This window comes from Mustela nigripes, chromosome X (assembly GCF_022355385.1).
Source record: "Mustela nigripes isolate SB6536 chromosome X, MUSNIG.SB6536, whole genome shotgun sequence".
NCBI classification, from domain to species: domain Eukaryota; kingdom Metazoa; phylum Chordata; class Mammalia; order Carnivora; family Mustelidae; genus Mustela; species Mustela nigripes.
Window position 1 is genome coordinate 55,392,178 of NC_081575.1, and position 23,104 is coordinate 55,415,281.

Consider the following 23,104-nt stretch of genomic DNA (forward strand, 5'->3'; position numbering starts at 1 on the left):
TGTGAAAGATTAAATCAATTCCTATTGTGCATGCTGGCAATAACTATTATCCTCACTTCTTGAGAAAGATATATCTCATATAAATCTAGACTGCTAGGATTATAGAGGGACCTTAAAATTCAACTCTTGTGGTGGAAATACATAACCACTTTTTTTTCTTTTTTGTTTGGTGAGGAAGTCCAGCGAGCTGGTGTCTTCTTAATAACCACCTGCCCTTATATAAGGCTATAGTCTCTTATTCAAAACCTTGGGCCTGGTGTGTTCTGTTATTTAGATTTAAAAAATTATTTTGGGAAGTAAAACACTACATGTGCTGGTATGCTATATATGAGGCAACATTCTTAGCAGTCTTTAACTAATTAAACTAATTAAACTAATTAATTAAACCTATTAATATTTCTGCAGTCAGATGTACGAATATTCACAGTAAGCAGGGCAAAGATAGAAGAGCCTTATAATAGTTTGGGTCATTTTGTTGTCAAACTATTTATGGAAAAACTATGGATTCCAGAGTTTTTTGGGTTTTGAATTTCAGATAATCAGTTGTAAACCTGTAATAAAAATGTACTGCAATATTAATATGTGTAATGCTTTTTACAGATATTTAAAAATATAATGGAATTATGTCTTTATTTAGCATTTATCAATTTTTCCACAGTTTTACCTTTTACTTCATCTTGTAAAATATTTTCTTTGTACAGCTGCTGTATTCTCGAGGATTGCTAATTGATCTTTTAATCAAATCTAATGTAAGTCGATATGCAGAGTTCAAAAATATTACCAGGATTCTTGCATTTCGGGAAGGAAGAGTGGAACAGGTACTTTGCTACTCAAGTTTTGCGACAGAGTATGAACTTAAGTTATTATGATTTGTTTTGGAAGGATAAGCAAATAGGATTGTTATTTTCCTGACAAAGCAGTGAATTCCAATCCCGTATGGGAAAAATAAAGTTAAGAGATTACTCAATTAAAATTTCTACTGTCAATAATTTCATGAGTTATTCTGAAGCCTGATGTTGATGTTGAGAAATGGCTAATATTAGTCAGTATTGCTAGATTGGAGCTGTCATTTGTATCCGGTTAGGGGTGACATGCCATTGGCCTTTTAATGGCATAAAGAGCAACTTGGCAGAATTAAGTAAAAGAGCTCACAAGTTAATTAGCTTTGAACCCAACAGAGATGCCATTAGAACTGATGGAAGGTAACACAGATGGCTAGAATGGAAATATGGATCTTGTTATAGTTAAAGGGGAAAAAATGTGATTTGGAATACTTGTATCACTAGGAGGCAGTTTCTTAACTTACAATAATGTTTTTCAGGTTCCTTGTTCTAGAGCAGATGTCTTTAATAGCAAACAACTTACTATGGTAGAAAAACGAATGCTAATGAAGTTTCTTACATTTTGTATGGAGTATGAAAAACATCCTGATCAATATAAAGGTATTGTTTTCCATTAAATTGTGTTCTCTAATTATTTGAACTTTCTTATTTTAATATGCTTGCTCTGACGTAAGCCACTTATGTCTTTGTTAAAGTACATTTCTTACTCTGCATTATCCAGTAGGTTAGCCATGAACAACATGTATTATTTAAATTAAAATTAATTAAAATTAAATAAAATTTAAAATTAAGTTCCTCAGTTGGACTAGCCATATTTGAAGTGCTTAGGAGCCACATGTGGTTATTAGCTACTATGGCTACAGTACACGTATAGAATGTTTTCATCATTGTGGAAGTGCTATGCTGGGTGTTTAGTTTTTATTCGTATTAATTAAATACTGCTGTCAACTAATTCTTCATAGATGAAAGTATCTTTTCATTGTTATGTTAATTTTTTCAGCAGTGAAAAAAATCTGTGTATTTTTTCATTTTTCCAGGATTACTTTTGCTTGGTATATTGACTAACTCATTTTGACTGATTAAAAAAAAGAGTCTAGATGGTATGAGGAGTGTGAACCACTGTATTAGAGTTTAGTCTTGGCTTTGACCCATATCATGCGGTTACTTCAGAGTCTGTTGAAAATTGAATATCTCAGTATCAGAGCTTTATACTTTTTAGCGCATTGGGCTGGAAACATTATCCAAAATCAGAATATTCTATTGATGTTTCACTTATAAAGTTACAATGAGAAATATAGCAGTATTTTTTTTTTTTACTTGATGGAATATTAGAAGTCAAGCTCTTACTCTTAAAGCTTCATGTCCATAAGATACTGCCAAATCATTCTTCACAGTGGTGTAAACTTATGTTACCTCAGTAAATTTTTATAATCTTTACTTTTTTTCTTTTGTAACAGAATTGTATTTCCTACCACTAACAGTCTAGTTACATTTTTTCCCCTCATCTTTAAATTAGTAGTTTCTAGGTCCCTTGTTTTGAGGTGTGATATAAAGCAGTAACTGGTTCCATTAGCCACACAGAAATTAACTTCATTACTTTTTAGTCATAGTTTATTGTTCTTAGTTTTAGTAAGAAATATACATTTCCAAAAAAATTAAGTATCGCTCTATCACTGTTTTCACCAAAAAATTGCCGTTTGTCATATGTATTTAATATTTCAAAGTGTAATTATTGACATTATTGGGGCACCTGGGTGGCTCAGTGGGTTAAGCCTCTGCCTTCAGCTCAGGTCATGGTCTCAGGGTCCTGGGATCGAGCCCCGCGTCGGACTCTCTGCTGAGCGGGGAGCCTGCTTCCCCATCTCTTTCGCCTGCCTCTCTGCCTACTTATGCTCTCTCTCTCTCTGTGTCAAATAAATAAATAAAATCTTTAAAAAAATTATTGACATTATTTGGAAATTTAAAGATAATAAAGTAAATATTGCCACTTATGTAAACCTATTGTGATGGTTAATGATTATTTAATGTTTTTCTAGTTTTTTCTTTTAAGTCTGTAAAATACTAAATAAAGATTCATCATTTAAAGCTTGGAAATTGTGCCTTTAGTTCAATTAAGATAGTAAAATTGTTTCTAGTTCTTTTTTTCCCTTAACATCTGTGGTCACTGTTCAAAATGTAGTATTATACCACCTTGGTCCCTTGCAAAGTGTCTTGAACAGGCTTGATGTATTTTGTGCAGTGTTTTTAAAATGAAGTTTGGTTCTGATTTTAATTGCTAAATTTTTATCTTTACATAGCCTATGAGGAGATTACATTTTCCGAGTATTTAAAAACACAGAAATTAACCCCCAGCCTCCAGTACTTTGTCCTGCATTCAATTGCAATGACATCAGAGAAAGCCAGCAATACCATAGAGGGTCTCAAAGCTACCAAAAACTTTCTTCACTGTCTTGGACGTTATGGCAACACTCCATTTTTATTTCCTTTATATGGCCAAGGAGAGCTTCCTCAGTGTTTCTGCAGGTAAGATTGACATTGGTTCTCTTGTTTCTTCATAAGGTAATACTTAAATAATGGATGAAAATTAAAAAGACAAAAATGAGATTTATTCAAGCTTTTGTATATGCAAGCATACTTTGTTGTTCTCTTCTTTTATAAATCTCTATATTTGCCTACCTACCTATCTAAATGATATATTCAGTTTGGCCTGTGTGTGAACTTCATAAAATAAAACCCTACAGTAAATTCCTTATTTCACTCAATATTATGTTTCAAAGCATTGTCCTTGTTTTGCATAATTATAGTTATTTTCATTGCTATGTAGTATTCCACTGTGAATACACCATAATGTTTCCATTTTTCTTTTGGTAGACACAAGGTGTTTCCAGGATTTTTTTTGTTTTTGTTTTTGTTTTTGTTTGTTTTTCTGCTATTAACATCCTTGTGTATGTTTCAGGTTATACATGTTCAAGAATTTCTCTAGGATATATATCTAGGAGTAGAATTTCCAAGTCATGGGGCATATGAATGTTCATACAAGATAGTACCCAAATTTTTCTCCAGAGCATTAAACCAGTTTATCAGTAGATAAGAATTTCCATAGGTCTACATCTCTGCCAATGTTTGTTAGTAGATTTTTAAGTTTTTTTTCAATCCAACTCACATGAAATATCCTCGCATTAAACTTTTATTTTGTATTTTGTAGATTACTTATGTGGTGGAGCATCTTCTCATATGGTTATTGGATATTCATGTTTTCTTTTTGGTGAAATGCATGTTTCTATGTTTTTCCCATTTTTCTATTGGGTTATTGTATTTTCCTTATTGATTTATAAGAGTTTTTATTCTGAATACAGATCTTTTCTCAATTTTATGTGTTGTATATATCTTGCTTTATGGTATCCATGATACATGAGGTCATTAAGATTAATGTGGTCAAACATAAAAATCCTTTCTTTTTATATGTAGCACTTTTAAGGCAGTGGAGCAGAGTAGTGAAAAATCTGGACTATGGAGACAGACTACCTAGATTTAAGTCCTGGCTTCTCCATTCGTTGGCCATGTAGCCTTGAGCAAGTTTCACAGCCTCTCTAGTATGTTTTCAAAGAATCAACTTTGTGGCTTTTTGATTCTTTCTATTATACCTTTTGTTCTTAGTTCGTTCATTTCCATTCTTTATTATCCCTGTTTTGCTTTCTTTGGGTTTTGTTCCACTCATCCCTCCCCTTTTCTGTCCTTGCCAATTCTTAGGATGAAACCCAATGTTAAATATATATCTTTTTAAAAAATTTTCTAATATAAGCATTTAAGATGATAAAGTACCAACTCCTGTTTTGACTCTTCACAGTTATGTATTATTTTCATTGTCTTTTTGTCCTACATATCTTTTTTTTAAGATTTTATTTTATTTATTTATTTTTTAAAATTTTTTAATTTATTTGTTTGACAGACAGATTACAAGTAGGCAGAGAGGCAGGCAGAGAGAGAGAGAGAGGAGGAAGCAGGCTCCCTGCTCAGCCTGCTTAGCAGGGAGCTCGATGGGGGGCTTGATCCCAGGACAATGGAACCATGACCTGAGCTGAAGGTAGAGGCTTTAACCCACTGAGCCACCCAGGTGCCCCAGTCTAAATATTTTAGTTTTCATTTTGATTTTTTCATTGACCCATGAATTGCTATGAGAGGTTTTATTCTATTTTATTTTATTTTATATTTTATTTTAAAGATTTATTTATTTATTTGACAGAGCACAAGCATGGGGAGCAGGAGAGTGAAAAGCAGAATCTTGGCTGAGCAGGGAGCCCGATGTGGGGCTCGATTCTGGGAGTCTGGGATCATGCCTGAACTGAAAACAGGTGCTTAACTGAGTGAGCCACCCAGGCATCCCATTAGGAGAGGTTTTAAAATAGCTGATTTGGTTCATTCTTCTGGTCTTACAATCTAATTTTATTAGAGAAAATTAAGTTATGTCTGAAAAATAAGCTTTTTTAAAATTTAAATTCAATTAGCCAACATAGTGTATATCATTAGTTTTTGATATATATTCCATGATTTATTAGTTTCATGTAACACCCAGTGCTTATCACATCACATGCCCTCCTTTAATGTCCATCACCCAGTTACTCCATCTCCCCATCCTCCTCCCTATCCACAGTCCTCAGTTTGTTTCCCCAAGTCAAGAGTCTCTCATGGATTGTCTCCCTCTGAATTCTTCCCATTCAGTTTTCCCTCCTTTCCCCTATTGTTCTCTGCCCTCTTTCTTATATCCCACATATTAGTGAAACCATATGATAATTGTCTATCTCTGAATAACATGATACTCTCCACTTCCATCCATGTCATTGTAAGTGGTAGATATTCATCCTTTCTAATGGCTGAGTAATACTCCATTGTATAGACATACACATATTCTCCATTGTATATACATACCACATATTCTTTATCCATTCATCTGTTTAAGGACATCTCAGCTCCTTCCACAGTATGGCTGTTGTGGACATTGCTGCTGTGGAAAATACGTTTTTGTGGTATTAATACTTTGAACGTTATTTTATGACTTATTATAGCATGAATTTTTGTAATTTTTCCATTTGTGTTCAAGAAGAATGTGTTCTTGGGAACAGGGTTCTCTAATTATTGGTCTTGGAGCCTAATAAGGTAGACTTTGGGTTGTAATTTGCAAGTTTTTTTGTGATTTGCAAATTTATTGAGCTTTTTTTTTCCCTTTCATCTACCAATAATAAAGTATTTTTAAAGGTAATTCTTTTTTTAAAAAAGGATTTTATTTATTTATTTGACAGAGATCACAAGCAGGCAGAGAGGCAGGCAGTGAGAGAGAGGAGGAAGCAGGCTCCCCATGTGGGGCTTGATCCCAGGACCCTGGGATCAGAGGCTTTAACCTACTGAGCCACCCACGTGCCCCAATAATACAGTATTTTTGAAATCTCCCATTATGATGTTTGATTTGTCAGTTTCTCCCCCAAGTCCTCCATGTTGCCTCTCAGCTTCCTCATATCAGGGAGATCATATGATAATTGTCTTTCTCTGATTGACTTATTTCGTTAAGTATAATACCCTCTACTTCCATCCATGTTGTCACAAATGGTAAGATTTCAGAAAAGGGAGTTTTTAACCTCATTCCTATTTTTCCACTAAATTTCTCTATTTCCTTTCCTAATTCAGATCATATTTATATCTTGTAAATACTAATTGGTGTTTGTTGTTTTTAAGGGAAAAGTCACTAAAAAGTTTTGTTTGTCCTATACTGATAAGGAATTTCAAAATGAGACCTTATATGTCTTGGATCCTAGATAAAAAAGACATTTTCCCTGGAAATGATTGTACTCTCTCTCTTTTTTTTTAAGATGATTTATTTATTTTAGAGAGAGTGTGAGAGCGAGACCACACGCTTGCACACCTGCTCACATGTGTGCATGCTCACGTGCGCATGAGTAGGTGGAGGGGTCACTGGAGTGGGAGATGGGGAGAGAAGCATTCCAGGTCAAGTCCAGAGCCAGGGATTGATCTCACAGCCCTGCGATTAGGACCTGATCCAAAATCAAGAGTCAGAAGTTCAACTGACTAGCCTCCCAGGTGCCCCGTACCCTCTTTAAGCCTGAGTTTTTATCAGCCTTTTATATCTTTTTTTCCTCTGCAAAGTGTATCTCAGAATTTTGTGTATGATACAGATTTAATGTTTATTATAAAAATTATACCTCACTCTCTGCAATTTGAACCGACACTTTCAGGGAATTCTATAATTAAATGTATATGCGTATAGATAGTTGATTAAAAACAAAGCATTTTTCCATTATTTTTGAAGTAGTATATTAAACTTTTGGGTGATTCTTTGATAATTAAAGTAAATATGAATTCTGTAAGGTGTATAAAATATATATACACTTATACATATACATAAGTATGTGAATTAAAATAAAAATAAATTAGCCTAGGGATAGTAACTTAACTTTACATTTGATTCTCTGCATCCTAGTTTATAATTTCATATAAATGTTGTTTTGTTTCTCTCCTAAAGTCGTAACACTACTACCATCTATACATCATAGCCTTCACTTTCTATCACCAGGTTATCAGAATTAGGTGTCACCAGTTCTGTGATTTCTAACCACCATTCTGTATTCTGTTTTATTATAAGCCTAAGCATTTCTCAGCCAGTTAAAGTGGGTACTCATCAAGGCTGCTGTTATAAATGGCATGCATGCATATTTATGTGAGGATTCAAAGACATTTGTAAGTCATATCCTTGTATTCTAAATGAATTCTGCATAAACAGTATTACATTTTAACTACTATAGATAACTTTCATGAGTAAACGCCCTTTGAGGTTTTTGTCCATTTAAATAGGTATATTTTTTTAAAGGATTATTTATTTAAGAGAGAGATCAAGTGAGCAAGCAGAAGAGGGTCAGAAGGGGAGAGAGATAAGCAGACTCCCCACTCACTGGGCAGCACAAAGCTGGGCTGCATCCAGGACCTTGAGATCATGACCTGAGCTGGACTCTAAGAGTCAGACACTTAGCCAACTGAACCACCCAGGTACCCTGGTAGTTTTTTTTTTTAATAAAATATATGAAGCTTACTTATTGTACTATTTCCTACCCATTAATATGACATAAGTTAGACTGTTTTGGAAGAAAAGTTGAAAAAATTGAAACCTATATATTTTTGTAGTCTAGCAAACCTAGACTTTTCCCTACCATATATTAGTTGGTTAATATTTTTTCTGGCACACTGGATAGGATATATATGCAGTATATAGGTTTTTAGACTCTCACAATATATCTTCCAAACAGAAGTCCTTTTTAAGCCCTGACTAACTTATTTCTGTTATCTGTGTGGTTGGTACCATAGTAGCCTACTTTCTAGTTCAGACTAGGTTTCACATAATGTGTTATAACCTGTGAAATGGAACAGTACCAGTGGGATCAAACAAACTTCACACTTTTATAATTTTTATTTTTATTTTTTATAAACATATAATGTATTTTTAGCCCCAGGGGTACATGTCTGTGAACCGCCAGGTTTACACAGTTCACAGCACTCAACACAGCACAAACCCCCCTCAATATCCATAACCCCACCACCCTTTCCCGAACTCCCCCTCCCCCAATAGTTCCTTTTTGCCCTTACTTCCCTTGCCTTTGGCGATGTTCCTAGGAAGAAGTTGCTGCGCCTGAGGTGGAAGAGGTTGGTGCCTGTGTTCTCCTCAAGGATTTGGATGGATTCCTTCCTCACATTGAGGTCCTTCATCCATTTTGAGTCTATTTTCATGTGTGGTGTAAGGAAATGGTCCAATTTCATTTTTCTGCATGTGGCTGTCCAGTTTTACCAACACCATTTGTTGAAGAGGCTGTCTTTTTTCCATTGGACATTCTTTCCTGCTTTGTCGAAGATTAGTTGACGATAGAGTTGAGGGTCTATTTCTGAGCTCTCTATTCTGTTCCATTGATCTATGTGTCTGGTTTTGTGCCAGTACCATACTGTCTTGATGATGACAGCTTTGTAATAGAGCTTGAAAGTCTGGAATTGTGATGCCACCAACTTTGGCTTTCTTTTTCAATATTCCTTTGTCTATTTGAGGTCTTTTCTGGTTCCATGTAAATTTTAGGATCATTTGTTCCATTTCTTTGAAAAAATGGATGGTATTTTGATAAGAATCACATTAAATATGTAGGTTGCTTTAGGTAGCATAGACATTTTCACAATATTTGTTCTTCCAATCCATGAGCATGGAACATTTTTCCATTTCTTTGTGTCTTCCTCAGTTTCTTTCATGAGTACTTGGTAGTTTTCTGAGTACAGATTCTTTTCCTCCTTGATTAGATTTGGGTTTTCCACATATAGTATCAAACTTCACACATTTTTGTTAGTAGATTTAGACAGCCCAGGGACTGTTACTTGATTTTTATAAAAACAGTGTATTCGGCTGATAATTTACTGGGTAATTCAGTCTTCTATTCTTGAGTAGCCTAGATTTTCTGTCCTTTTTTCCTTTAGTAGGATTATTAAAGCATAAAGGCTGTGGGTTTTTTTTTTTTACTTTTAACATGTAATATATTGTGTGTGCACACACATGTAGAAATCACCACCAAATACTTTTTACTAGGTGTTTGTACTCAAGTGACATTTTTCTGAATATTGACTGTTGAAAATTGAACAAATGGGAGATCTGCCTCAGGAAATTTTGGAACACGAGTTGATCTCTAACTTACAGCTTTTAAAGAGAGAATGAGAGAACACCAAAAGTCCAAAATATATGTAAGTTTAAGATTATAGGAACACCATGGAAAGACAGGAAAGGGAATCTCCCGCTTGATACATTCATTCAGTAATAGCTTGAAGAATAATGCCTATAAGGGGCCATATAGATGCTCCTCTGATTTTCTTATAATCATGGAATTTGTTTTTTAATATAAATTGGAAGGTATTTTATATTGTTTTATCTTTCTCCTCTGCTTTATTGTTATATGTGGAGAACTCCTTAGAAGACATCTCTCACACCAAAGTAACTTGCCTATTTTATTCTCTAATGACCAACACTTTTTATTCAGGGAATTTTGAGAAATCTAAGAGACATTTGTTATCCTGGCTGAACCAGTTGGAAAACCAAGAGAAATGTTAAAATTCACCAAAGACTCTACCAATGGAAAATTTTATGAGTTTATGTATTCAGCTGCATGTGAAGTCATAGCAAAATTGAGATGACTTCTTAAAGTCAGCGCACAGTATTCTTGCCCTTCTACCCACATAAGTATGGGTTAGATTATAGATCTAGATACTTTAAGAGTACATTATTATTTCCCTTTAGTAGCATTCTCTTTAATTTCTTTTCTTGTAAAATTCTCCCTACTAATCTGGTAGTAATATAAAAAAAATTAGAATTGAAAGAATGCTTTCATTCTGTTTTGACTGCTCCAGTTTTATAAATGAGGGAAGATAAAAACTGGCTGAGGCTAGAAACCAGATTTCCTGGTATGCTTTCTTCATGACTTACCTCTTAAATAATCTCATACAGTTTTTAAAAAAGATTTATTTCTTTCTTTGAGAAAGAGAGAGAACAAACAAGGAAGAGCAGAGGGAGAGGGACAAGCAGACTCCACATTGAGCATAGAACCCAACTTGGGACTCAATCCCATGACTATGAAATCATGACCTGAACTGAAATCAAGTTGAGAGCCACCCAGGTGCCCCACAATTTTTAAATGTTTTCTGAAAAAATTAAAAGGAGATAATTAATGAAAATGTTATTTAGGGGAGTTAAAAAAACCATTTATGGTATTTATCAGCTTTTAACAATTTGTAATTTGCTATGCTTTCTTTTCTTACTGTCAATACATAGTGACTTCCCCAAAAAAGGCAGGTGAGACTAAGGGTCATTCTTATAGTATTCTTAGAAATGTCTTCCAGGGGCGCCTGGGTGGCTCAGTGGGTTAAGCCGCTGCCTTCGGCTCAGGTCATGATCTCAGGGTCCTGGGATCGAGCCCCGCATCGGGCTCTCTGCTCGGCGGAGAGCCTGCTTCTTCCTCTCTCTCTCTGCCTGCCTCTCTGCCTACTTGTAATCTCTGCCTGTCCAAAAAAAAAAAAAAATCTTTAGAAATGTCTTCCAATTCTGTGCCCAGTAGGAAATACCAGTTTAGATGAATAAAGAAATTCTTTCAACTTCCCCCATTTTACCTAATAGATAAAGGTAAAAGGAAAAACATCACGAGCAAATAAATTTCCCCTTCACCCATATAATTTGTATGTTTGCATTTGATAAACGCTAATGTAGGGGAGCCTAGTAGCAGTTAGATTTTATATGTTTTGGAGGCTAGTTACCTTTCCTGTGTTTGATGTTCCCAACCCCATTGGTTCCTCGCCCCCTACCTCAGTGTCATAGGTAGAACTCCATGATACACCTAAAAAACGTGTGGAAATGACCTGTATCTAATTGGTAGATTTGACTAGTCCAAATTGTATGTGTAAAGCTTGATTATTGAATTGAGCCTTAAATATTTGAAATTAAATGTTTAAAAATTGCCAAAGTGAATTCAACAGAAACATTAATTAAATGAATATTGAATGCATAAAACTTATGGTTAAGTAAGAAATATATTCATTGTGGATCACTACACACTATTGTTTTGCAACACTGCAGCTGAGTAAAGCTGCAGTGAGATATGCTATGCCAAAGGTTCTTAATCTAAGGTTTATGGGTCCTTGGAATTTATATACAAAATGTTCTATGTGGGTCTTTATGAAAGGAATTCAAAGTGTTATCAGATTTTTATATTCATCCATGATCTAAAAACAGGGAGTGAAAACTATTATAAATTTTCAATAAAAGAAAACATTATTTCTTACTCAGATAATAATTCCTTAGGAGCTTATGAAAAGAAGAAGTCCTAAAGAGTTTATAGTAGAGTTGCTCCTGAGGTATAAATACAAGAGAGGGATGGGAAAACTTGGAAAATGTTACTGTTGGAGCTGTAATTTACAGGCATCTGTTGGGATAGATAGAAGCAGATATTTATGCTCTAGTGTTGTGAAGTAGAAGTAGTTAAGTATAGTATAATGAACAAGAGGGTACATTTTAGAGCCAGACCAATGGGGTAAAATCCTGGTTCTGCCATTTATTGCTGTGTATTCTTGGGGCCAGGTACTTAATCTCTCTGTGATCCAATTTCCTTATTTTTCATGGGGATGATAATAGCATCTACCTCATAGGTTATAAGGGTGAAATTGAATGAATATCTAGAAAGTGGTTAAAACATTGATTGCCTTGGTGTACTACATAAGTGTTAGCTGTTTTTACTATTACTCTTAGTATAACTATTATAATTATTACTGCTGCTGCTGCTGCTGTTGTAGAATACCATCAGGGTAAGTATGAGGCTGAAATAGGGAGTGAGCCCGATTTGGCATTCTAATATAGTAGGTCAACAAATATTTTTTCCTGTAAAGGGTCAGATAGTAAATAGTTTTGGCTTTGTAAGACATGTGGTCTCCATTGAAACTATTTGCAGTCATAAACAATATGTAAAAGGATGGACATGGCTGTGTTCCAGAAGCTTTATTTACAAAATAGGTGGCAGGTTTTCTGACCCTGTTTAATCAGTTCAGTAGTCTTTTATCTACTAAATATAATAATATTTTTAAAAACCCTGATATTAGAAGATATTACAAGATTGCCTTATGCACTGCCTGGTATACATTAATCATTAAGTATTTGATGGATAAATTAATGAATAATAGGTATTTATGGATTACTGTAAAAAAATTGGATGTCAAAGAAGTGGTAGAGCAGTTTTCAAAACTTTACCTGTGTCAAAATTTAACACCATTACTGGGCCCTATTCCTAGAGTTTCTGACTTTTAGATCTGATGTGAGGCCTGAACATTTGCATTCCTATTAAGTTTCCAAGTGTTGCTGGTTGTCTAGGGAACACAGCTAAAGAGTAAGTAACCAGGGTAATTTCTCTCTGGGCCCAGTTCTGATAAAGAAGAAGAAGAAAGATTTAGAGTGACAGAAAAGTTGTGAATAAGCATCTATGTCATTTGTTGTAAATTTGATTATTTTCATTTCTTCCCATTTAATTCAACAGCTGTTTTTTTTATCAACATATAATGTATTATTTGCCCCAGGGGTACACGTCTGTGAATCATCAGGCTTACACACTTCACAGCATTCACCATTGCACATACCCTCCCCAATGTCCATAGCCATCCACCCTCTCCACACACCCCCTCCCCAGCAACCCTCAGGTTGTTTTGTGATTGTCTCCCTCCCAATCCCATCCTGTTTCATTTTTTCCCTACCCCCAATGACCCCCCCCGCCCTTCCTCTCAAATTCCTCATATCGGAGAGCTCATTTGATAATTGTCTTTCTCTGATTGACTTATTTCGCTCAGCATAATACCCTCTAGCTCCATCCATGTCATTGCAAATGGCAGGATTTCGGGGTTTTTTGGTAGCTGTGTAGTATTCCGTGTGTGTGTGTGTGTGTGTGTGTGTGTGTGTGTATCACATTTTCGTTATCCATTCATCTGTTGATGGACATCTAGATCTAGGTTCTTTCCATAGTTTGGCTATTGTGGACATTGCTGCTGTAAACATTTGCGTGCACTGCTATTTTTTAAAGCATCCATTCCCTGCCTAGTACTTTCCTAGATATAGTAGATGTAAATGAAAAAGAATAATATGTAGACTTTGATGTTAATGTCAAGAGTGTTTACTGTAGTTGAGGAAAGAAAATACAAACTTATGGACCAATTACAAAATTAAAAAAATGTATTTCATCAGGTTCCAGAGTGTGTAATGTAGGTATGAATGACATTAGTACTCAGAAATGACCAGAAAGAGTCTAAAGAGATATGACCTGAAATTAATTTAATCAGGGCACACAAAATGATACTTTGATGGAGTTACAGGAATCTCAGACTGCTCAGTTAACCTGTCCATTTCCAGAAAATAGCAAGAAGATTGGATCCTACTCTGAGCCAAGTATCAGCAGTGAGTGGTATAGTCCCATCCATCATTCAGTATGGCCCGATTATGTGAGATACATAATTGTTTTGAGGCTTTTGGTTTAGGCCAGAATTTCTCAATCTCATTTTGCTAGGATACTTGACATTTTTGGCAGGATGATTCTTTGCCGTTTGGGGGTATGGGCTGACCTCTACATAATAGGATGTTGAGCAGTATCCCTAGCCTCTATACACTAGATGTCACTACCTTCACCCACCTACCCACTTGTGACAGACAAAAATGTCTCCAAACATTGACAGATATCCCCTAAGGGCAAACTAATCCCTGTTTCAGAAATAAGGGGTTAGTCCAGCTCAGTATATATTGAATTGGTATAGTCAACTCTAGCCAAAATGTTGAAAGGCAGGGAGAATAAAATATTCTTGCAATTCTTTCTTACAATCTTACTACTCATTTTTTTAAAAATCTGGAGCTATGTAAAAATTCTTTAAGGACCAGAATATTTAAAAGATCTTGACATTTGAATCCGTGAAATAATTTATTCTTATAATTTAACAAAGTTCTTGACATATAGAAGATACTAAGTAGCCATTATAAAGCAAATTCTTGGGTAACATATAACCTTAGTAGTTAAAGAAAAAATAAAAATACTGAAAAAAAAAATAGGAAACAAACACACTTTTATAAAGAAATGCAAGTCCTGTTCCCTACCCTCAAATTCCACCACTTGCATTAACGTTGTTCGGTTGCATATCTTCCCATCTTTTCCATGCTTATACAGGCATCTATAAATGTGTATATACATGCATACTTAAAAATATTTTGATGGCTGAGTAATTCTCTGGTATATGGATGTAGACATAGTTCATTCAGATATCTGCCTATTCATATTACTATGCTAAAATTAAAATTATGTTTTTGTTATATAACATATATAACTTTATATGTAGAATTTTTTTTTTATTTGGCCATCTTCAGTTATAGCATAAGCAAACTTACAGCCATCCTTTTAGCAACATGTATCTGACAGCTTAAAAATAGCTTTGGAAGGCTGGGTATAGCAAGAGGAGTTCTTCAAATTCAGAGTCCTTAACTTGGCATCCAATACCTGGAATCAATCAGAATACTCTGAAGTTGTATGCTAAATTGTTTGTGTGTGATATGCATGGCTGCATTTTTCTAGGAAGGGGGGGTCATAGTTTTATCATTGTATCACGGGAGTCTGTCACCTCTCAAGAAGGTTAAGAGCCACTGAGATGCAGTCTCTCAATTGAGAACTGCCTTTATTAAATTTGAAGAGCAATGTTGAATAGGTTAACCAAAAAGTTGTCTCCCAAAAGTTGGAGGGTTGTTGTTTGAATAGAATTTTTATAAATTGTAGAATCTTGGAGGTTGAAAAATGAGCAACATACCTCATTTTCTGAATCTTTTGCATACAGTTTTAAGGACAGCCCTCTAGTTAATAATATTGGCATAGAAATGATACATAAGCTGTAGAGGATAAGCATGATTATGTTTTTATGATCATTTGTTTTTCCCTTGAGGAGAGAGTATTGTGTGGAATAAACAGCAGGGTGGTGAGATAATCTATCATTTTGAAACCTGTTCTCTGGTGATGGATGGATAGATTGTTAAAGTAACTCAATAATCTTCATTTTTTTCCCAGGTTATTCACAGATCATTGAGCATTGTCATTAATAAAGCAATGGAATGTTTTTGTGTTCTTGCCTGCATTATTCCTCAGGTTGTGACAGGAAAATACTTTTAATTTGGGAATAACGTCGTACTAAAACATATATATACACATATGCATATATATTCACATATATGTATGTTTTATATATATATTTCTATATTACACACACCAATATGTGTGTATATGTGTGTATATATATAAATGGAGCATATATGGTGACTCTCAGGAATATATTAGAATTATATTGGCTCCCCAAATTACATAGTTTGAGTTTTTATTTTAGTAATAGCCTCCTTCAATGGTAGAACTTCAGATACTAGATTATCCTCACACATAGATACAAAAACCCACCCAATTATTTTCTCCCCCAGTTACATAATACATACTACTCCAGATCTTAAAATAATTCTAATAACTTATAGTAGAGTCAAAGGTGGCTGACTTCATATAGGGCAAGAATGATAATTGAATTTAAGTCCAGTGTTTGGAGCTGAGATTTTAGTGTGATTAAATTGAAAGGTAACACTGTGTTATTACATAGACTAACTTTTTAAGGATCATTCAAAGCAATTCTTGAACTATCTCTTTGGAACTAATGTATTTTTGTGCAAGTGTAATACAAATAGTATGTGAAGTGGGTCTATTTTCAAGCCAATTTAAAAAATAATCCTGAAGGCAGCCAAATTACAAAGATCTAAGGCTTTACTTGTTGGCAAGTATAAGTCTATGTTAGATAGCTGGATTTCCATGTGTTCTCTGCTCTTCCCGTTTAAGTTGTTTTTGTTCCAAAGTGATCCATTTAGCGTGATTGCATAGAATTTTAATGAAGCTGTTCATTTCCAACTTTTTCATCAATTTGCTTTCTACTTTGGTAGGGAATGCTCAAAAAACTGTTTTTGTATAATTCCTTGAAAGTTACAAGGTTTCCCATATGTTACAAAAATACTAGTCTCAGAATTAGATTCCAGTTCTAGCTCTATCATGTTATTATTTGCGTGAACTTGAACATGTCATTTAAATTCTCAGAGCCTCTGTTGTTTCACCTGTATAATGGAGATGGTGATTAAATCTAGTCCTAACTCCTGCCCTGGGCCTACTGTGAGACTCAATTCTAATGATGTTAGGGAAAGTGGATTGAAGATTGTCCAACGCCAAGTAGAGTATTACAACATAAAAGTTGTATGACTTCATAGTCTTGGTATTTGGAATTCATTTTTGTAATTACTGAAACATGCAGACTCTTCATTCACTTTACACAAGCAAGATCTGGTATTTAGAATTTAGTTTTATAATTAAATTACCTTATAGTATGTCCACTGATAGGTATATTTGCTTTATAAAATGTAGTCCTCCATGTCTCCTGTAGTTTCTACTACATAGCCTTTTACAAAATGGGTATGCCATGTTTTTTTCCCCTTACTATTGAATTTGATATATTTTACTCATATGTATTTAAATGCTTTGATAGAACTGCTTGGAAATTTGGCTGGCATACAGTAGGTGCTTAATAAATTACTCATTTAAAAAATCGGGGGGCACCGGGTGGCTCAGTGTGTTAAGCCTCTGCCTTCGGCTCAGGTCATGATCTCAGGTTCCTGGGATCAAGCCCCACATCGGGCTCTCTGCTCAGCAGGGAACCTACTCCCCCCCCCTCTGCCTGCCTCTCTGCCTAATTGTGATCTCTCTCTCTGTCAAATAAATAAAATATTTAAAAAAAAAACTTGGATTATAACTTACCTTTGAAAGAAATTAAATATTGCAGGAAAGAAATTAAATATTGCAGGACAGAAACCATTGTTTTTTCATGTACTAGAGAAATGATTTGTGAAAAAGAACTCTTTGTTGGAGCTGAAATAATTAATGCAGCTTTTAGCCATTCCTCTTCCTTACTTCTCTATCCTTTGATGCCTCAACCTCTCTCCTCTTTCTTTCCTACCTCCCCAAATTAGGCAAGTAGATTCTCACCCAATATAATGAAATAGAATAAAAGTTTTGTCCAAAAAATGCCATTTATGTGTGGTAAAACTTCACTGATTTTAATCTCACCAAGTCAAGATTCATAATAATTTGAATGTTTTTATTTTGTACTCTCAACAGTTTGCTAAACAAATGAATAGTATAAACAGGAAAGTGCATGTAGCCTACTCAAGAAACCAAACTAATTTCAGCTGTTTGTAAATGACTCCTGCAGTCTTTAATTCATGCACACTTGGAAGTCATAAACCTGTCATTTATAATTTACACTTACACTGGTATCCCTACATTATTTCATACAGATGCACATGTATTTGTAAATAACCATATCTTTCAACTTTTTGCTTTCCCATCTAGAGGTTTTTTTGTGTTTTTTTTTTTTTAGTTTTTATTTATTTATTTATTTTTAAAAACATTTTATTTATTTATTTGACAGACAGATCACAGGCAGAGAGAGAGAGGAAGGGAAGCAGGCTCCCTGCTGAGCAGAGGAGCCCTATGCCAGGCTGGATCCCAGGAGCCCGAGACCACGACCGGAGCTCAAAGCAGAGGCTTTAACCCACTGAGCCACCCAGGCACCCCTAGTTTTTATTTAAATTTTAGTTAAATGCAGTGCAATATTCGTTTCACGAGTACAATTTAGTGATTCATCACTTACATAATACCCAGTACTCATCACTACAAGTGCCCGTTATTAAAGAGGTCCATCATCTAGCCCATTCCCCAGCCACCTCCCTTCATCAACCCTCAGTTTGTTCTCTTTTGTTAAGATATGATTTGTTTCCCTCTCTCCTTCTCTCCCCTCCCCCATCTGGAGTTTTAAAAAAAAGGGATTCACAGTGTGGCTCTCTTTCTTTTGACTATATTATAATTTGAAAATATTCATTCTTGAATCTATATAGTCATGGTCCTATATGCATAGACCCATATTCTTCAGGTACATTTAAAAATAGAAGGAATTGGGGCACCTGGGTGGCTCAGTGGGTTATAGCCTCTGCCTTCGGCTCAGGTCATGGTCTCAGGGTCCTGGGATCCAGCCCCATTTCGCTTCGGGCTCTCTGCTTAGCAGAGAGCCTGCTGCTTCCTCTCTTTCTGCCTGCCTGTCTACTTGTGATCTCTGCCTGTCAAATAAGTAAATAAAAAATCGTTAAAAAAAGTTTGAACTTTATTAAAAAAAAGGAATTAACTTTGAAATAGGCTTTTGAATAATACACATTTATTGAATGAACAATAATCTTAATCCTAATTTTATGTTTTAATGTATACTGAGAGGTAGTACCATGTAGTTGTTAAAGAGTAGAGGCTCTTAAACCAGACTTTCTGTTTGAATCCTGGCTCTGCCACTTACCTAGTGGTTAAATCCTCTTTTATCAGTTTCCTGCCTTATAAAAAAAGGGAGTTACAATAGTGTCTACTTCTTAGGGTTGTTATGAGTTTTAGGGACGTATTTGCTAAGCTCTCAGAACAGTACCTGGCACAAATAAGCACAGCATGAGTCTTTGTTATATAAAGTGAAATAATTTCCAAACTCTGTTAATTTTCTTGGGCATATATGAATTCACATTCTTTGGTATAGTGGAGTGGTTCCAAATGCCTAATAAATTGAGAGCCAAACTTCTGACTTTAGTGATTTTGAAATCAGAACTTTACTGTTAGCCTGTAGTATTCTTGCAGAGGTTGATGGACCAATATTAGAGCTGCCACTGTCTGAAATCTAGTGCAGTATACCTATTCCCCTCTCTGGAATTAGCTTTCTTATTTGTCCCTTCTTTTTTGAGCTTAGATGTATTTCTTTCAACAAGCAAATACAGATGAAAACAAGCATTAATTTTCATTATACTCATAAAGAAGAAATAAAAACCACTATAGAGTGTCTTTCTAGGATATGAATATTTTAGTGCTTGAAATGGGCTCTTACAGATACATCAAGTATGCATCAGAAGAACTTGCTTATCTGTTTCTACATTTTAACTTAAATACTCTGCCCATATGAAACTGTTCTACTTATCTACATACAGTTTCTGTTTTTTTTTTTAAGATTTTATTTATTTATGTGACAGAGAGAGATCACAAGTAGGCAGAGAGAGAGAGAGGAGGAAGCAGGATCCCCGCCAAGCAGAGAGTCCGATGCAGGACTCGATCCCAGGACCCCAGATCATGACCCGAGCCGAAGGCAGAGGCTTAACCCACTGAGTCACCCAAGCGCCCTACAGTTTCTGTTCCGTATTAGACATCTAACAATGTCAAAACTTACACAAAAAAAGAAATACTGGTTTATTTCTGAATAGTTACTGGAGAGAAAATAATTCTCTTTAGAATATAAACTTTGGAACTGGTGTTTTTAAGGCTCCAATAAACACACTGATGTTTATTGATGTTCAGTCCGTTGAACAGACTAAACGTTTCTATTGTTAATCATTCCTATGGAGATGGTCTTAGCCACAGAAATATACTAATAAAATTGTCCTGACCAATTCTGAATGATTTTTTAAATAATTTTTTATTTTATTAACATATAATGTATTATTAGCCCCAGGGGTACAGGTCTGTGAATCGCCAGGTTTACGCACTTCACAGCACTCACCATAGCACATACCCTCCCCAATGTCCATAACCCCACCCCCCTTCTCCCAACCCCTCTCCCCCCAGCAACCCTAAGTAAATCGGAGAAAGACAACTATCATATGATCTCCCTATATGAGGAAGTGGAGATGCAACATGGGGGGTTAAGGGGGTAGGAGAGGAGTAAATGAAACTAGATGGTATTGGGAGGGAGACAAACCATAAGTGACTCTTAATCTCACAAAACAGAATGATTTTTAAAATACCCTCATAGGGACGCCTGGGTGGCTCAGTGGGTTAAAGTCTCTGCCTTCGGCTGGGGTCATGATCCCAGGGTCCTGGGATTGAGCCCCGCATCGGGCTCTGCTCAGTGGGGAGTCTGCTTCCTCCTCTCTCTGCCTGCCTCTCTGCCTACTTGTGATCTATCTGTCAAATAAATAAATAAAAATCTTAAAAAAAATAGTGTCTAAGGTATATGAGCTCTAACTCTCTATGGTTCTAGGCTTTTATGTATTTTTTAAAGATTTTATTTATTGGAGACAGAGAGAAAGGGAGAAAGAGGGAGGAGCAGGCTCCCTGCTGAGCAGAGAGCCTACTGTGGGGCTTAGTGCTAGAACCCTAAAATCATGACCAGAGCTGAAGCAAAGTTGCTTAACTGACTGAGCCACTCAGGTGCCCCGGTTTTTATGTATTTTTAAGAGACTTTTAACTCTAGAGAACAAACTGAGGGTTGATGGAGGGAGTTGGGTGGAGGATGGGCTAAATGCGTGATAGGTATTTATGGAGGGCACTTGTGATGAGCACTGGGTGTTGTATCTAAGTGACAAATCACTAAATTCTATACCTGAAACTAATTTTACCATATAACTAGAACTTAAAAACTTGAAATTTAGGGGCGCCTGGGTGGCTCAGTGGGTTAAGCCACTGCCTTTGGCTCAGGTCATGATCTCAGGGTCCTGGGATCGAGGCACAAATCGGGCTCTCTGCTCAGCAGGGAGCCTGCTTCCCTCTCTCTCTCTCTCTCTCTGCCTGCCTCTCCATCTACTTGTGATTTCTCTCTGTCAAATAAATAAATAAAATCTTAAAAAAAAAAACTTGAAATTTAAAAAGGTGTATTTTCTTTAAAAAAATTTTTATTTGAGAGGAGACAGAGAGCATGAGAGGGGAGAAGGTGAGAGGGAGAAGCAGACTCCCTGTGCAGCTGAGAGCCCAATTCAGTACTCGGTCCCAGGACTCCGGGATCACCACCTGAGCTGAAGGCAGTCGCTTAACCAACCGAGCCACCCAGGCACCCTTGATAGCTCTAATGATTTTTTTATTTGACAGAGACCTAGAGAGAGAGTGCAAGTAGGCAGAACAGCAGACAGAGGGAGAGGGAGAAGCAGGCTCTCTGCCAAGCAGGGAGCCCAATGTGGGGCTTGATCCTGAGACTCCAGGATCATGACCTGAGCCAAAGGCAGTCACTTAACCAAATGAGCCACCGAGGCACCCCCAAAAAGGTGAATTTCCAACAATGCATGTATTAAGCATAGGATTTTGTTTACTCTTGTTATTTTCTTAACTTGGGACTGTTCACTTTCTGGTTATAGGTTGTAGCAAGCTGACTTTTTTTTTTAAAGGAAATAATTTTTCTTCTTTTTCTGCTTACCAAAATAATCCATGCTTAGGTTAAGAAATTTAGACAATATGGAGGTATGAAGAACATAAAAAATAAATTGATGAAATGATTTTTACCAGAATTACTTTCATTTTCATTTGGCTTTAAAATGGCTATTGTGGGACGCCTAGGTAGCTAGCTTAGTTGGTTAAGGTCTGTGTTCAGCTGAGGTCATGATTCCAGGATCCAGGGAACCAGCCCTACTCTGGCTCCTTGTTCAGCTGGAGGTCTGTTTCTCCCTCCCACTCTACCCCTCCCCACCACACCACTGTTACCTACCCCCTCGCCCCCACTCTCACTCTCACTCTCTCAAATAAAAAAAAATAATCTTAACAAAATAAAATGGCTTTTGTAAGGTTCTTCATCTTTACTTTGACTCTAACGTTACTTAGTATCCCAGGCTTACTTTTGTACATAGTGTCAACACTACTTTAATACCAGGAAACTAAATTCCTTCAGATTGCTCAGTATAGTAAAAATCATTTTTTAAATGAATTTGTTGTTTTCTAAGTTTGACAATTCCAAAGATTTCTTTTTCGCTACTATGGCTACTAGTATCATAAGCACATTTTTGCCTTTTTCAGTATTTACACAGTTTATTGACAAAGGAAGAAACCAATTCTTCTAAAATAACTTGATAAAAGCCTGAACTTCCCATGAGAGGAAGAATAACAAGAGTTAATAAACTCTTACTATATAACTCATATATTGGGGAAAGGATAACATTTATTTGTTTTTATTTAAAAAAATTTTTTTTGAAGATTTTATTTATTTGACAGATCACAAGTAGGCAGAGAGGCAGGCAGAGAGAGAGAGAGGAGGAAGCAGGCTAGGCAGAGAGGCAGGCAGAGAGAGAGAGAGGAGGAAGCAGGCTCCCTGCTGTGCAGAGAGCCGGATGCGGGACTGGATCCCAGTACCCTGAGATCATGACCTGAGCCAAAGGCAGTGGCTTAACCCACTGAGCCACCCAGGTGCCCTTATTTTTAAAATTTTAAAGTATTACCATAAGGTTCCTGCGAGGAGTGTAAAGAGAGTCATCAAAGTTAAAGAATATTTTTCCCAGATGTAGGATAAGTATAAAGAACAGTTTGATGGTTATCTGTTTGTGCACTATTTACAAGAATAAAGAACTCTAGTTACTATGATTTTGAATTGGAAACTAGAAGTTAAACTGAAATCAACCTTTTCTACATTAGAGATTTTTAAAAGGGGTAAAGAATACATTTTGATAGGAATTGCATTGAATATGTAGATTGCTTTAGGTAGCATAGACATTTTTACAATATTTATTCTTCCAATCCAGGAGCATGGAACATTTTTCCATTTCTTTGTGTCTTCCTCAATTTCTTTCATGAGTACTTTATAGTTTTCTGAGTATAGATTCTGCG

At 35.8% G+C, this 23,104-nt stretch overlaps 1 protein-coding gene across 3 annotated transcripts in view; it reads left to right on the forward strand.

The window, feature by feature from the left end:
* CHM (CHM Rab escort protein) overlaps nucleotides 1-23,104 on the forward strand; it is a 227,111-nt gene that overhangs the window by 83,043 nt on the left and 120,964 nt on the right. For all 3 annotated transcript variants that reach the window (XM_059384576.1, XM_059384577.1, XM_059384578.1), the window contains 3 exons: nucleotides 702-818; nucleotides 1,322-1,442; nucleotides 3,140-3,365. In XM_059384576.1, coding sequence (XP_059240559.1) covers nucleotides 702-818; nucleotides 1,322-1,442; nucleotides 3,140-3,365 — 464 coding nt within the window. The remainder of the gene's footprint in view (nucleotides 1-701; nucleotides 819-1,321; nucleotides 1,443-3,139; nucleotides 3,366-23,104) is intronic.